The 15,201-nt window shown below is 39.5% G+C and overlaps 1 protein-coding gene across 1 annotated transcript in view; it reads left to right on the top strand.

Annotated features, from left to right (window-relative positions):
- The window catches only part of NPAS3 (neuronal PAS domain protein 3), a 564,171-nt gene that overhangs the window by 527,996 nt on the left and 20,974 nt on the right, over positions 1 to 15,201 (top strand). Inside the window, exon 7 of the mRNA XM_065403876.1 lies at positions 3,546 to 3,652. Coding sequence (XP_065259948.1) covers positions 3,546 to 3,652 — 107 coding nt within the window. The remainder of the gene's footprint in view (positions 1 to 3,545; positions 3,653 to 15,201) is intronic.

Raw genomic sequence — 15,201 nt, 5'->3', positions numbered from 1 at the left:
TTTTCTCGTGTTACTGTTGAACTCATGGGTTGTGGATCAGGTTCCACAGTTCACTTGCTTTACTTGACTTATTGTACAGTACTTATAATACAATATTTTCTGACACTCAGGCCATTCGAAAGGTCAAGGCCAAGGGAAGAAACAAGTGCACAGAGTGACTAGGGAGTTATTAAAAGACTTACTTGGACTTTTCAGTATTAATATACTGATACATACAAAAACACCTTAGTTAAAAAAAAGTTACTAAGGTTGCAATAGTTAAGCACTCAGATTAGAAAATGCCATGCAACCTTAATTCTTCCCCCTTGCACAGATGCATTATGATGCAGTCTTTAATTACATAGTCATATACTATTTTTTCTGCATTTATTGTACAGGATGGATGGTACTCCATGAATGAAGCAGCTGTTAAATATTTTTTTATTCTCCTTATTCAATATGTTGATCCATGTCTTATTTACTGCACACCATCTAAACCCTGTGTTGAATACTGAATTATTAACTTCTTCACAGTCTTTTCTATGGTGCTTATCCCCATTGTATCCAAGTGTCTCACAAACATCAGTTAATTTATTTTCACAACTCCTTATGAGATAGGAGAATGTTATTATGGGGAAAGTGAGGCAAAGAGAGAATAAGGACAAAACGACTGCTAACTTGGGGTGCTACAATGACTGGTCACCCAACTTGAGACATCTTGGGCCTGGTTTTTTGTAGGTGTTGAGTATCCACAGCTCCCGTTGACTTCAGTTGCAGTTGTGAGTGTTCTGCTCTTTTGAAAATCAGGCCCCAGATGTCTCACGTTAGTCTCCCAGAAAATGAGGAACACAAAATTTGTGGCCAGTTGTGAAATTTTTAGTTCTAGTTCACTTGCCAAGCATCAGATAGGAACTCTGTGGTCAGGGATAGAATCCAGTTCTCTAGGGTGGCATTCAACTGCCTTAACTACTAAACCCATCTCTTCTCTTCTTGCAGTCCCCTATTTCAGTCTCTATACATCATCCAACTTCTATAGTGCAAACTGAATGTTTGAATTTTTTAGCACAAAGGTCTACCAAGCTCTAGTAAACATAATGCAAATGGTGATTTTCTACATCTTATTATTGAGCCAAAACTGAACATATTTTCATGGAGACAGCAAGTTCAAAACATGGAGGCATTAGAGTTCTTCAGAAAGTATTTAGAATTTTTTTTTAATAATGTGAATAGATAGGCAACCTAAATATAGATTTTGGTCAGCTCCTATTCCCTAGAATTGTATATTGTGGTAAATGGATCTCTTGTTGCTGTTAGAACTATATTTACAAGCCTAACTAACCTATTGTAGCAGAAATTGCTGAACTGTTTTATCCAGTTACCGAACTACTAGTCAGCAGGGAAGTCTCCACTCTTGATCACAGTTATGCCATTCAAAGACACTGTGACAATTCTAGGGGAAATGACATGTGTGCCACAACCTTATTATAGACATAACTAGGTTCAAAATCAGTACAAAGGCAAGTGGTCCCTATTGCAAGGAAGAGCTGTGGATGCTTTCCTGACCAAAAACCCTACCTTCTTTGATCCAAATTAAATACAGACCAGAGCTCAAATCCATTAACATTTATGGAAAGACTCCCATTGATTTCAGTGGAGCTGGATCAGGATTCAAGTGACCCCATTGTCTCTTGCATAGTTGCAAGAGTAAAACTGCCTTTGGCTTCCCAGGCCTTGTCATGTGATTCAGACCATACTGTCCCAATTCAGCAAATTTTTTAAGCCTGTTCTTAAATCCATTCCTGTTCAGCAAACCACTTAGGCACATGCTTAAGGGCCTAAAGCACATTCCTAACATTAGACACATGATAAAATGCTCCCCTGAACAGCGATGGATTGTTGAATCTGGTCCTAAGTCAACACATGCTCTGCTTCCGGGTAGGACTGGCACCAAGCATCTTGTGCCACTGGGCTATTCTATGTACTGACTAGATTGGGAGACATTGACCATCTCCCTGAAACTGAATCTTTGTAATTTACTTTCTCCTGATAGAGCCAGAAGAAAATACAACTGATGTGGAAAGCAAGTCATAGCTACATACAGTACAATCGCACCCATCACACTGAACTGTGCTTTAGTTTAAATGAGGAAAAAGCTTGCACGCAATAGGGGCAGGAATGGCAGAATGTTCCCAGTCTTTCAGTTCCTAGGTGTATAAAGGGGCAGCCAGCAAATTTGTGGGCTGTTGGGGATGACCACTCAGAATGCCTGGTATAATACAATGGGCCAGGGCATTCCAGCTAGAGGGGAGTTTGTGCAGCCCTCCTGGGTGAGCCCCCCACCCCCTCCGCCCCCAGCAAGCGTGCTGCAGTCACCCACAGTGTGGGGAGAGGGTAGTGGGAACAGATTGTCAAGGGACTATCCCTCTGGTAAAACAGATTGTTCTGGATAGTGAGAAATTGATGGGTAATTTACTAACTTGCAGACATATTTTTATTACACCCCAGCTCTTACAGTCCCTGGCTTTACTGCAAGGATTCACCGGACTTTAAAATTAGTACTGTCATTGGTAATCTCAGTCATATAATTTGGAGATGAGTCCATTCACATTTTGAGGGATCTGTATAGTAAACATTACTATTACTAAGCCTGTATATCAGCCCCCTACAACTCCTTGCCTTCTAACCCTAAAAGCTAGATGTTCTAGTTATACAAAACGGACATTTAGTGGGGGAACACTATATTTCAAACCCCAAAAATGTGTTTCTACTTTTAAAAAAACAACAGGTTTTCAAATGTTTGTGTAAACCAGGCTGGTTCACTCAACATGTATTCCAGTTTTTGTTATATTTTTCTGTACACACACACACACACACACACACACACACACACACACACACACACACACACACACACACACATTCTGCTGAAAGGGTTTTAAAGTTTCTGTGTGGAATAAACCACAAAGTCCCAGTTGAAAGGGCCAGGAGTGAAAGCTGAGTTCCCAAATGAATAAGACTAAAAAAGATAACACCCCCAGGCATCTGTATGTCTCAGCATTTAAATTATATCCCTTGAAATGTCAGTTTGGACTTTGTGCCAAGAAATGGTTGAAGAGCTTTTTTCATGAATATACCCAATGGAAGACGAATCTGTTGAAATGAAAGGTGTCTCTAATCATTTGGTATAAACATAACATGTTTTTATTTTATTATGTAACCTTGGTCTTTTAATGAGGATTTTGAATTATTGCTGATGCGTTGTAATTTCATGGAATTATATTGTCTCAGTGTTTGTTCTATGGGTGGGAAGTGCTCTGAAACTTAACTTTCTATAACTTTCCATTTATTTCAATGGACTAACTGATTTCAGCAGGTTTCTCTATTAAAAACAGTTTTATTTTAAAGAATGTGTCCTGTTTATACAGGTATTCCACTCAAATAAATAGCAGTGACTTTGTGGTTATACTACAGTAACGAAAAATCTTTCTGTAGATTTCTATTTCTGTCATTTGACAGTTCCTGTATTTTTTCCTTCTTAAATTACAGGCTGTATTTTTCCTTTGTAGGATTAGTGATTACATGGATCTGACCCCTGTAGATATTGTAGGAAAGAGATGTTACCACTTCATTCATGCTGAAGATGTGGAAGGGATCAGGCATAGTCACTTAGACTGTAAGTACCTCAGTTTTTGTCAAAATAATCTGGCACAACACCTGGTTGCTGTTGAACTATTATTTACATTTCATGATTGTGGATCTTCATATTGGGTCTGCCTTTTTGTTTTAATACAATGGAGGATGGTTCAGAAGTAATTTTTCTTACTGTATATTTTCAAGTCATTTCCTTAAATATATAAGATTCTCAATGTATGTGGGAACGTGGAATTATTTAGATTTATATCATGGTGGTCTCCAACAGCTGTCCGGTTCCATGTACTGCCCATTATTTTACTTCACAGTGGCACTGCTCCAATGAAATTAGACAAAGATTTCTATCCATAAGAGAAGTGAAGTTCTGGAACAGCCTTTTAATGGGATTAGTGGAGGCAAAAAACTTAACTTGTTTCAACACTGAATTTGATAAGAAGTTTTTGGAGGGGATGGTATGATAAGGTTGCCTATAATGGCATATGGCCTATCCGTGACTTCTGTTAGCAAATGTCTCTAATGGCTGAAGATGGGACACCAGATGGGGATGGCTCTGAGTTACTCCACATAATTCCTTCCTGGGTGTCTGGCTGGTGGGTCTCACCCACATGTTCACAGTCCAACAGATTGCCATATTTGGGATCATGAGCCAATTTTCCCCCAGGTCAGATTGGCAGAGACCTTGGGGTGGGAGGTGCCTTCCTTTGCTATGTGTGGCCTGGGTCATTTCCTGGCTTGAACTAGAGTAAACTGTAACTTGAACTCTTTAAATCAATATCTGAGGACTTCAGTAACTCAGTCAGAGGTTACAGGCCTATTGCAGGAGTGGGTAGGTGAGGTTCTGTGGCCTGTGGTGTGCAGGAGGTCAGACTAGATGGTCATGATTGTCCCTCCTTAACGTCTATGAGATGACTAACTCTGTCCCTAATATAGAAAATAAACTCATCACTTGCTTTTTTTTATTTCTGACTGATGACATGGAGATCAAAAACTGCAACATATTTGGTAGCTAAGAAAGTTGCACAGAACAGAACTGAGCCATGAAGCTACTATGGATTTAACCATACAGTGTATTATCCTCTCTACTTTTATGGCTCCCATTCCTGTAATATCCAAATACCTATCTGTACCCAATCAGGATTAGAAGACTAGGAGTTGTACAAGCACATAGCAAGAGAAAGTCCCTGCCCCAAACACACGTGTGTGTGCATATCTGTATCCAGCTATGGATGCAACTTGACCCCCAAATATTTGAGACCAAATTCTTTCCATTTGAACACCAGCCTTTTAATTATAACCTATTTACAATTTTTAAAAATAGACACAGGGCTAATTCTTTTCTCGCTGAGGTTCATTGTCATCATTGGGGTTGCACCTGATTTACACTGGCATGAGAGGAGCATTAGGCCACTAATCTGTAATTTAGCTATGCTTGGAGTAAAACCAGATGATGGCTGCACTGGATACTGCTAGAGCACTGTGTGCCCTGGGATTTATTTCCACAAGACACCCCAATTGGCAGTGAAGACACAGAGTATGTGATGAGAAAAAGAAAATAAAGTAGAAATTCTCTACTAAGAGGCAAAACAAATCTCTGGTCTAAGAGCACTATACCCAAGAGAACAAACTAGTTCAATCCAGTATGCCAATAGGGGAAACAGTGAGAAAACTGGTTTTCCTACACATAAAACTGAAGTAAAAACTGCTTGCTTTTTGCCTGCAATTGCAAACCTGGGAGCACAGTGGCCATCTTTGTGAAAGGCAAAAGAAGGTAACAGAAAATGTGCAGCAGCCATCTTTGATGTTGACAGCAGCGCAAAGACTCAAGCTTTTAGAAGCTCTTAAAAGGAAACAGCCCATAAAATCTGAAGGAACTAAAATATATATGATTGAAAAAGGGAAAATAGCAATGTGAGATAAAATTCAGAAAGAACATTAAAGACACATCTAGGGAAAAAAACCAAAAAAACAAACAAAAGCAGTCTGGCATTTGCATTCCTTAAATTCCCAACATTGAATATCTCTGAGGATAGGGCAGTTGCTCAGAAGTGGACACACAAATTCAGAAATCTGTTGGGTGCACTTGAAATTGGAATTAAAAAATGACAAATTACACTTTTATTGCACTGTCTGGGTAAGGAGCTAAAAGATGTTTATGACTCACTGACTTAATTAAACACCTGGCAGAGATGAAGATCCTGTTTGAAAAAGACCATAGTGTTCTGACTGACTGACTACTTCTCTGAAATAGAATATGGAATATGAAACACTAGTTTTCAGGCAAGTGAGACAAGAACCAATAAGATTGTGTGAGAAGTAGTGTGATCCAGTGGATAGACTGGGAATCAGAAAACCCTGTGTTCCCAACTCTACCACTGACCTGCAGTGTGTAAGTAACTTCAGACAAGTTACTTTACCTCTCTGTGTCTCTGTTTCCTCTTTGACCCTTTGTATGTCTTGTCTATTAGGATTGCAAGGTCTTCAGCACCAGGGCTGTCTTTTATTTGAGATAGTTACGTTGAAAGTTGACTGTGAAGAGTTACAAAGGAATCTCACTAAACTAGGTGACTGGGCGGCAAAATGGCTGATGAAATTTAGCACTGATGAGTGCAAAGTAGTGACCACTGGAGAAAATAATCCCAACTATACCTACAAAATGAAGGGGTCTAAATTAGCTGTTACCGCTCAAGAAAGAGATCTTGGAGTCATTGCAGATAGTTCTCTGAAAACATCTGCTCAATGTGAAGTGACAGTCAAAAAAGCTAACAGAAAGTTAGAAACCATTAGGAAATAGATAATAAAAGAAAATGTCAAAATGCCACTATATAAATCCATGATATAACCACACCATGAATACTATGTGTAGTTCTGTTCACCCCATCTCAAAAAAGAGATATTAGAATTGGAAAAGGTGCAGAGAAGAGCAACAAAAATGACAAGGGGCATGGAACAACTTCTTCCATATGAGGAGAGATTAAAAAGACTGGGACTATTCAGATTAGAAAAGAGATGTGTAACGGTGGAGGGGGGAAATATGATAATGGTCTCTAAAATCATGAATGGCGTGCAGAAAATGATTAGGGAAGTATTATCTGCCCCTTCACATAATGTAAGAACTAGGGGTCATCTGATAAAATTAATAGGCAGCAGGTTTTAAACAAACAAAAGAAATAACGTCTTCACACAATGCACAGTCATCCTGTGGAACTTGTTGCCAGTGGATGGTGTGAAGGCCAAAAGTATAACTGGGTTCAAAAAAGAATTTGATTAGTTCATGAAGGATAGGTTCATCAGGCTATTAGTCAATATGGGCAGGGACGTAACCCTGTGCTCTGGCTGTCTCTAAATCTCCAATTGCCAGAAGCTGGGACTGGATGACAGAAGATGGATCATTCAAAATTGTCCTATTCTGTTCATTCCTTCTAAAGCATCTGGCACTGGCCGCTGTCAGAAGACAGAATAGTAGCAGAAGCATTGGTCTGACCCACTGTGGCTGTTCTTATGTGCTATGTTTCTTATCAGCATCCAGCACAATGGAGCTCTGATCGTGCTTAGGGCTTTAAGTGCTACTATAGTAAAAGTAGTAATAATAATGAGAGACACTGACCAATCTTATACCAGATTCCCCACCTAGCATTCCGATGTAAATTTGCTGACTTGGATGCAAATGATGCAACATTGTTCAGTAAGCAAGCATGGGCCATCAGCTCTTAGCTCTTAATTTGGAAAGACTTTTAGATGTGGAATGAGTTACTAAAGTGACAGAGTCATAGGCCTTCATCATGGAAAACAATGCACCAAGCAAACCCGTAATCCCAGCAGGGCATATCTCAAGAAGTAAGACTGGGTTTCAGTACCCTTGCAGAAGCTGAAATGGCTCATACCCTCACTCAGAAAGATATCAACTTTTTGAGCAGTTGGAAAGGAATGTAGATGTGCCAAGAAAAAAACACTTTGTGGCAAATTGTCTATCTCAGCTGACAGAATCCAAATTCAAGCTAGGAAAGGGAAAAACTACCTGCTATGGTGAAAACAGATGTAGTCAAGATACAAGATTTGCCAAGCAGTGGCCATGGAAGAAGATGATAGAGGCTCACATTAAGATGAGCATGCTTGAAGCATAGCCTACTAGAACCTCAGTCCCTCAAAATCAGAAGTGAGATAACAATGCAGAAAAGATGATACTCTGAAGAGGAAACTAGAAGCCAAAGTGAAGAAGCTAGCAGACCCTATGATAAAACAGAATCAAGACTTCAAGGGGTTGCAAACTAAAAAAAAGTGAATACTTGAAAAAGAGCTTCAGAAATTACAGGAAATTACAGGATACCATCATAGGACCTAATCACATCAGCCACACTATCAGAGGCTCATTCACCTGCACATCTACCAATGTGATATATGCCATCATGTGCCAGCAATGCCCCTCTGCCATGTACATTGGCCAAACCAGACAGTCTCTACGTAAAAGAATAAATGGACACAAATCAGACGTCAAGAATTATAACATTCAAAAAACAGTTGGTGAACACTTCAGCCTCCCTGGCCACTCGATTACAGCCCTAAAAGTCGCAATATTACAACAAAAAAACTTCAAAAAACAGACTCCAACAAGAGACGCTGAACAAAGACTGGGAGTGGATGGGCCATTACACAAAGTAAAACTATTTTCCCATGCTTATTCCCTCTCCCCCTCCCCCACCCCCGTTCCTCATATCTTCTTGTCAATTGCTGGAAATGGGCCATTTTCATTACCACTACAAACAGTTCTTTTTCTCTCCTGCTGATAAAAGCTCACCTTAACTGATTACTCTCCTTATAGTAACAGAGGGTCCTGTGGCACCTTTGAGACTAACAGAAGTATTGGGAGCATAAGCTTTCGTGGGTAAGAATCTCACTTCTTCAGATGCAAGTAATGGAAATTTCCCTTTACATCTGCTAAGGTACCTTTACATCTGCTAAGGTAGCCATCTTACAGCAAAAAAACTTCAGGACCAGACTCCAAAGAGAAACTGCTGAGCTCCAGTTCATTTGCAAATGTGACACCATCAGATCAGGATTAAACAAAGACTGTGAATGGCTATCCAACTACAGAAGCAGTTTCTCCTCCCTTGGTGTTCACACCTCAACTGCTAGCAGAGCACCTCACCCTCCCTGATTGAACTAACCTCGTTATCTCCATACTGATTTATACCTGCCTCTGGAAATTTCCATTACTTGCATCTGAAGAAGTGAGGTTCTTACCCACGAAAGCTTATGCTCCCAATACTTCTGTTAGTCTCAAAGGTGCCACAGGACCCTCTGTTGCTTTTTACAGATTCAGACAAACACGGCTACCCCTCTGATACTTGTCTCCTTATAGTGTGTATAGTAACACCCATTGTTTCATGTTCTCTGTATATATATATACAGAGAACATGAAACAATATATAATATATATATAAACACAGTAGGAAGATATATAGATAGATAGATAGATATCTTCCTACTGTGTTTTCCACTACATGCATCCGGTGAAGTAGGCTGTAGCCCACGAAAGCTTATGCTCAAATAAATTTGTTAGTCTCTAAGGTGCCACAAGTACTCCTGTTCTTTTTGCGGATACAGACTAACATGGCTGCTACTCTGAAACAGGAAATTCTTGGTAGACTTACAAAAGAGAAAAGTGGAAAAAGGTTAGAACATGCAGAAACTCAGAGTTCAAGTGCAGATCCTCCAATAGTAAACATAAATAAAGGGAAAGTAAAACTACTACACCGCTACCTCGATATAACGCGACCCAATATAACACGAATTCGGATATAACGTGGTAAAGCAGTGCTCCGGGGGGGCGGGGCTGTGCACTCCGGTGGATCAAAGCAAGTTCGATATAACATGGTTTCACCTATAACGCAGTAAGATTTTTTGGCTCCCGAGGACAGCGTTATATCGAAGTAGAGGTGTATTGGGCGAATTCTGGATGTGCACTGACAATAAAATAGAAAAGGCAGAACTAGGAAGATTGGTACATCCACCCTTCAATTCCAGGTTATGCAGAGACATCAGAGAAGAAAATGAGCAAGTTGTTTAAGGAAAAAATTTTTGCACAAAACCCACAAAATATTCAGGAAGATTGTTGATGGTAAAATCATTTCATAGTGGACCATTAGTAACTTTTGAAAAGCTTTAGCACTATTTCAAATAAAAGAAGGCAAAAGCAGCCTTTAAAATGTGAACAGAAGAAGAACAGTGCAGAAGGTCTTCAGGTCTATAACAGCAACAGTCTTTTGTATGAAATCTGTTTTGCCCTTATGCAAAGCCAGTTGCAGTCAAAGGAAAAACTCCCATTGACTTCAGTGACCATTTGAAGAAGGCCTAACAGAACAAAAATATAGGGGTGAAATCCTGCCTCCATTGAAGTAAATTGCAAAAATCCTATTGACTTTTGGGGGGGGGGATGTTTATTAATATTTGGTGCATTTGTAAAGAATTGGGGAAGGAAAGTAATAATGTGTCCATTTAAGGTGGAAGGCAGCTTGGGTGAAAGTGATCGTGAAATGATAGAGTCCATGATTCTAAAGAATGCTAGGAGGGAAAACAGCAGAATAAAGACAATGGACTTCAAGAAGGCAGAGCTTGGCAAACTAAGTGAAGTGGTAGGTAAGATCCTATAGGAAGCAAGTCTAAGGGAAAAAAGATTTGACAGTTGGCAGTTTTTTTTAAGAGACATTATTAAGGTCACAAGAGCAAACTATCCCACTGCATAGGAAAGATAGGAAGTAGGGTAAGCGACCACCCTGGCTTAACCAGGAGATCTTCAACAACTTGAAATTCTAAAAAGAGACATATAAAAAGTAAAAACTAGCTCAAATTACAAAGATTAATATGAAAAAATCCAACACAAGCACGTAGGAAGAAAAATAGTAAGGCCAAGGCACAAAATGAGATTAAACTAGCTAGGGACATAAAGGGTTACCAGAAAACATTTTACAAGTACATGAGAAGCAAAAGGAAGACCAAGGACAGGTTAGGCCCATTACTCAATGCGGAGGGAAAGACAATAACAGAAAAAGCACCAATGACAGAAATGTTAAATGCCTTTTTTGTTTCAGTTTTCACCAAAAAGGTTAGCAGTGATCAGACAACTAACATAGCACAAATATCAATGTAAATGGAGTAGGAACTGAGGCTAAAATAGGGAAAGAACAAGGTCAGACTTACTTTGACAAGTTAGATGTCTTCGTGTCGGCAGGGCCTGACTAAATACATCCTAGAATATTTAAGGAACTGGCTGAAGAGATCTCTGAGTGATTAGTGATTACCTTTGAGAACTTGTGGAGGATAGGAGAGATTCCAGTACCTATCTATAAAAAGGGGAATAAGGACAACCCAGGAAGTATAGACATTAGCTTAACTTCAGTACTGAAAAAGATAATGGAGCAAATAATCATACAATCAGTTTATAAGCATCTAAAAGATAATAAGATGATAAGCAACAGCATGAATTTGTTGAGAACAAATCACGTCAAACCAACCTAATATCCTTCTTTGACAGGGTAACAAGCCTAGTGGATGGGGGAAGCAGTAGATGTGATATATGTTGACTGTAACAGAGGGGTAGCCGTGTTAGTCTGAATCTGTAAAAAGCAACAGAGGGTCCTGTGGCACCTTTAAGACTAACAGAAGTATTAGAGCATAAGCTTTCGTGGGTGAATGCCCACTTCATCAGACTGCTGATCAGGTGGTTCCTCAGTTTCTTTGATAGTGTATGGCATAATCTCTCACTGTGGTCTGTGCAGTATGTAGATAGCAATGGATTTTTCACCTTCAGTCCATTTGGTATGATGTCCATCCGTTTGCATTTGGAAAGGAAGATGATATCTGTCTGTATTTGTGCAAGTTTCTTCATGAGGTTGATAGATTTCCACTCCATACGGCTAAATGCAGTGCCTTGCATGGTGTCAAGTAACAGAGGGGTAGCCGTGTTAGTCTGAATCTGTAAAAAGCAACAGAGGGTCCTGTGGCACCTTTAAGACTAACAGAAGTATTAGAGCATAAGCTTTCGTGGGTGAATGCCCACTTCATCAGACTGTCTGATGAAGTGGGCATTCACCCACGAAAGCTTATGCTCTAATACTTCTGTTAGTCTTAAAGGTGCCACAGGACCCTCTGTTGATGTTGACTGTAGTAAGCCTTTTGATACTGTCTCATATTACCTTCTCATAAGCAAACTAGGGAAATATAGCCTAGATAAACTATTATAAGGTGGATGCACAACTGGCTGAAACCTGTATTCAGAGAGTAGTTATCAATGGTTCACACTCAAGCTGGAAGGGCATATAGAGTGGTGTCCCTCAGGAATCTGTCCTGGATCTGCTTCTATTCAATATCTTTATAAATGATTTTGATAACAGCACAGAGAGTACACTTATAAAGTTTGCAGACGATACCAAGCTGGAAGGGGTTGCTAGCGCTTTGGAGGACAGGATTAGAATTCAAAATGATCTTGAGAAACTGGAGAAATGGTCTGAAATATATAGCATGCAGTTCAATAAGAACAAATGCAAAGTACTCCAATTAGGAAGGAATAATCAACTGCACAAATACAAAATGAGAAATGACTGCATAGGAAGGAGTACTGCAGAAAGGATCTGGAGGTTGTAGTGGATCACAAACTAAATATGAATCAACTATCTAATATTGTTGCAAAAAAAAGTGGACATCCTTCTGGGATGTATTAGCAGGAGTATTGTAAGCAAGTCGTGAGAAGTAGTTTTTCCACTCTACTTAGTACTCATAAGGTCTCAATTAGAGTGTGTCCAGTTCAAGTCACCACAATTTGGAAAAGATCTGGACAAAAAATGATTAAAGGTCTAGAAAACATGACCTCCAAGAAAAGATTGAAAAATTGGGTTTGTTTAGTTGGAGAAGAGAAGACTCGGGGGGACATAATATGAGTCTTAAAGTATGTAAAAAGTTGTTATAAAGAGGAGAATGATAAATTGTTCTCCTTATCCACTGAGGACAGGACAAGAAGCAACGGGCTTAAATTGCAGCAAGGGAGATTTAGGTTAGACATTAGGAAAAGTTTCCTAACTATGAGGGTAATTAGCCACTGGAACAAATTTTCTAGGAAGGTTGTGGAATCTCCATCATTGGAGGTTTTTAAGAACAGGTCAGACAAACATCTGTCAGGGATGGTCTAGATAATTTTTAGTCCTGTGTCAATGTAGGGGACTGAACTAAATGACCTATTAAGGCCCCTTCCAATCCGAAATTTCTATGATTTTGTATCAGACTGTATTCTGAGAACTCCATTAGCACTGCTGGAAGCTGGTATAGTGCACATATTGTTAGAGTTCGAAACAGACTGCTGGATTTCCTCTAATAAAAGAATACTAACACGCTATCTACGCATATGCCTGCTTTTACTTCCACAGCACACTACATCCCAGTGATTCCACAATTGTTGAATCAGTGGCTCAATATCTTTTTAAAAAATGAGATATGGGGATATTATCCCCGTTTTGTTCCATTGAACTTTCTGATGATGGTTTTTTCACAGATACCCCAGTGCTTTGTGTAACAATTAAACTAACGAGTGAGTATCCATCTCATAGTACTTAACTGTGTAGAAAAAATCCCATTTGATTTTGTCTCATACTTTTTCTGCATCTATTGCAAAAACTGCCACTGGTTCACTAATTGATATTACTTGTTGTAACACATTTAACATTTTCTTTGTATTCTTTGCTGGCAAACTCCTATTCATAAACCTCACCCGATCAGGGTGTATTAGCTGGGATAATGCAACTGAGTCGCCAGCATTTTCACTAATAATTTTCAGACATAATTTATAAGTGACACAGGCCTCTAGCTACCACATTCTACTGGCTCTATGCCGGCTTTCCTTAATAAGATTATAGAAGCATTATTCAGAGTTCCAGGCAGTAGCCTTTCCTCATACGAGTGGTTAAGGGCACTCAACAACAGGGGAGTTAATGGATCACTGAACTTTTGATAAAACTCATAAAAATCCCTGTTGTCCTCAGGTACTTCCCTTTTAAAAATATCTGTTAGTTTTCACAACAGCTGCTTGTGGTACAGAGCCCTAAATGTATAACATAAGCAATAAGCCTACCCTCTCCAGGAAATGTGGAATCTTTCTAGATTTGCATTCAAAACCAATTCTATTGTTACATATCTGTAACATACTGCTCACGTACAGTAAACATACCTATTACCATTACTATTATATATTTTAATAAAACACAATATTTATGGGCTAAATAGTCAAAAGGATCATAGTGCAGCCTGAAAAATGATTCCTGAGGCTTTCACATGTAAGTTTATCTCCATGCAAAAATGTAGCTTTGTGCAGACAAAGTACTTTTGCTTGTACAAATTGGGTAGGTAGGAATCTAACAAGCTAATTTAGATGCACAACTCTCCGATTTTTGTACACATAATAATGAACAAATGAAATAATACACGGTGCAATTTTAGTGGCTGCTTTGAAAAACTGGGGCTGTATGGTAAAGACAGATTCATGATAGATGATGCACATATGACATACTTTCAGTTCCGGGGCTCAGAAAAGGGGTTGTGTTATCTGTAAAAAATATGCAGTTCCTCATTACATACATTAAAAACACTTTTAGACTTAAAACTTACCAGCCACCGTAGAGTTACAGGTCCAGTGAGGCTCAAATCCAGCCACTAGCTCTCAGCCTTAGTGTGCAGTAAGAAGATGCATGGAGGGGGATAAGAGGAATCTTCCACTTCCGGTCTCTGGGGCTGCCTTGTATCTGCTACTAAAGTCCTGAGGCTGCAGGAGTGCCCCCATTGTCCAATTCACCTCTGAGTCTTGTGAAAAGGACCGGAGGATCCTCGTAGCCGTGGATCCTCTCTGACAACACCTGTGCCTGCAGGGAGCCACCACAGAGGCATGTCATGTGAAGGGAGCTCAATTCAGTTCCTGCACATTCCCCCCCTTCCCGACTCCTGGGCCCCTGCTCAGTGGAATTACACCTGCTCCAATGCCTGGAGACCCTCTGTGGCCTTAGAGCTGGGGGCCCAAATGAATACAATTACTCTTGAGTCTGGTTTTTATACTGTCTCCAGTATACAGTATGCTTTGAAACAATGAGAACAAAGTGGGACAAAGTGGGACAAAGATAACACCCACTGCTCTCTAGTGTGTAACACTTTACCATGTGATTTTCTTCGCTTGCCACTCTTATTGCACTGATGCTTGCTACTGCCCCGTTCTGATTCAAGAAGTCTGTTTGTTGTTAAGAATGAATGGATGTCACATACTGCTGAGGCATATGTCCCCAATTAATTGAAAAAATTAATGATGTTCACTGAACAGTTACATCAAGTACTTTCTGGCTGGGAAACCAGACAGGATATAGAAAAGTCAAGACCTCTGGAGGAAGCCATGAATATACTCTTGGACAAATGTAGGACAATGTACTGGAATTTGAAAATGAATATATTGCTTGTAAGAACACTGTCACAAGCATTGTATATATTGGTATATAATAAGTGCTTTTTCATTTTGGAATCCTAATTGAGGTCTAAATTCAGAAACCT

The sequence above is a fragment of the Emys orbicularis genome, chromosome 4, assembly GCF_028017835.1.
Source record: "Emys orbicularis isolate rEmyOrb1 chromosome 4, rEmyOrb1.hap1, whole genome shotgun sequence".
In the NCBI taxonomy this organism is placed as follows: domain Eukaryota; kingdom Metazoa; phylum Chordata; order Testudines; family Emydidae; genus Emys; species Emys orbicularis.
This window is presented reverse-complemented; position numbering and strand designations above follow the sequence as displayed.